General features: G+C 20.7%; 2 protein-coding genes across 2 annotated transcripts in view; one reads left to right on the forward strand and one right to left on the reverse strand.

Moving 5' to 3' along the window:
- LOC116185769 overlaps nt 1-894 on the reverse strand; it is a 32,416-nt gene that overhangs the window by 28,207 nt on the left and 3,315 nt on the right.
- LOC102681158 (probable hydroxyacid-oxoacid transhydrogenase, mitochondrial) overlaps nt 1-894 on the forward strand; it is a 4,694-nt gene that overhangs the window by 2,077 nt on the left and 1,723 nt on the right. Inside the window, exons 2-4 of the mRNA XM_031510984.1 lie at nt 38-155; nt 392-655; nt 799-894. The exon at nt 799-894 is cut by the window's right edge and continues 179 nt beyond it. Coding sequence (XP_031366844.1) covers nt 38-155; nt 392-655; nt 799-894 — 478 coding nt within the window. The remainder of the gene's footprint in view (nt 1-37; nt 156-391; nt 656-798) is intronic.

The raw sequence follows: 894 nt of genomic DNA on the forward strand, positions 1-894 counted from the left end.
AATTTAGATTAATTTAATTTAATTTAATTTTTTGTAGATATAAATATCCATTTTATGCAAATCCAGGAAATACAACTATATTTATTTTTTATGAATTAAAAAAAAATCAAAGCACAACAACTAATACCACACTAACAAAAGAATATGCATTTGAGGTATGTATTTTTAATATATATATTATTTATATATTATACATATATTATATAAAGAGATAAATAATTCCATGCATTAAATCTAAATTTTAAAATATTATAGATTCAATAATTAATGAAGATAATTATTTAATCTATAATAAGAGAAAGAAAATTTACACTTTATATAATATAAAAGTTTTTTTTAATAAATTAATATTATTATTTTATTAATATCATTTTAATAAAAATATTTGCAGATGACTTCTCCTACATTACGATATGGTATTGGTGTTACAAGAGAATTGGGTATGGATATGCAAAATTTTGGTTCCAAAAATGTATGTTTAATAACAGATTCTAATTTAGTAAATTTACCACCTGTTAAAACTGCTTTAAGCAGTCTTATTAAATATAGAAATCAAACTACAGTTTATGATAATGTACGTGTAGAACCCACAGATCAGAGTTTAAAAGACTGCATTGAATTTGTTAAACTCAAAAAGTTTGATAGTTTCGTAGCGGTAAGAAATAAATATATAACAAATTTTTTGAAAATTTTGATTTTTATTTTCTCGAATTATATTATAAAAATTTAACAAGAAATCTTATATCTTAAGAAAAAAGAAATTAAAAATTTAAAGCATAAAATTAATTTTTTCATCAGATAGGAGGTGGTTCAGTGATAGATACTTGTAAAGTAGCAAATCTTTATAGTTCTGATCCACAAGCAGATTTTTTAGATTATGTAAATGCACCTATT

The sequence above is a fragment of the Apis dorsata genome, unplaced genomic scaffold (assembly GCF_000469605.1).
Source record: "Apis dorsata unplaced genomic scaffold, Apis dorsata 1.3 scaffold_270, whole genome shotgun sequence".
Taxonomy (NCBI): Eukaryota; Metazoa; Arthropoda; class Insecta; order Hymenoptera; family Apidae; genus Apis; species Apis dorsata.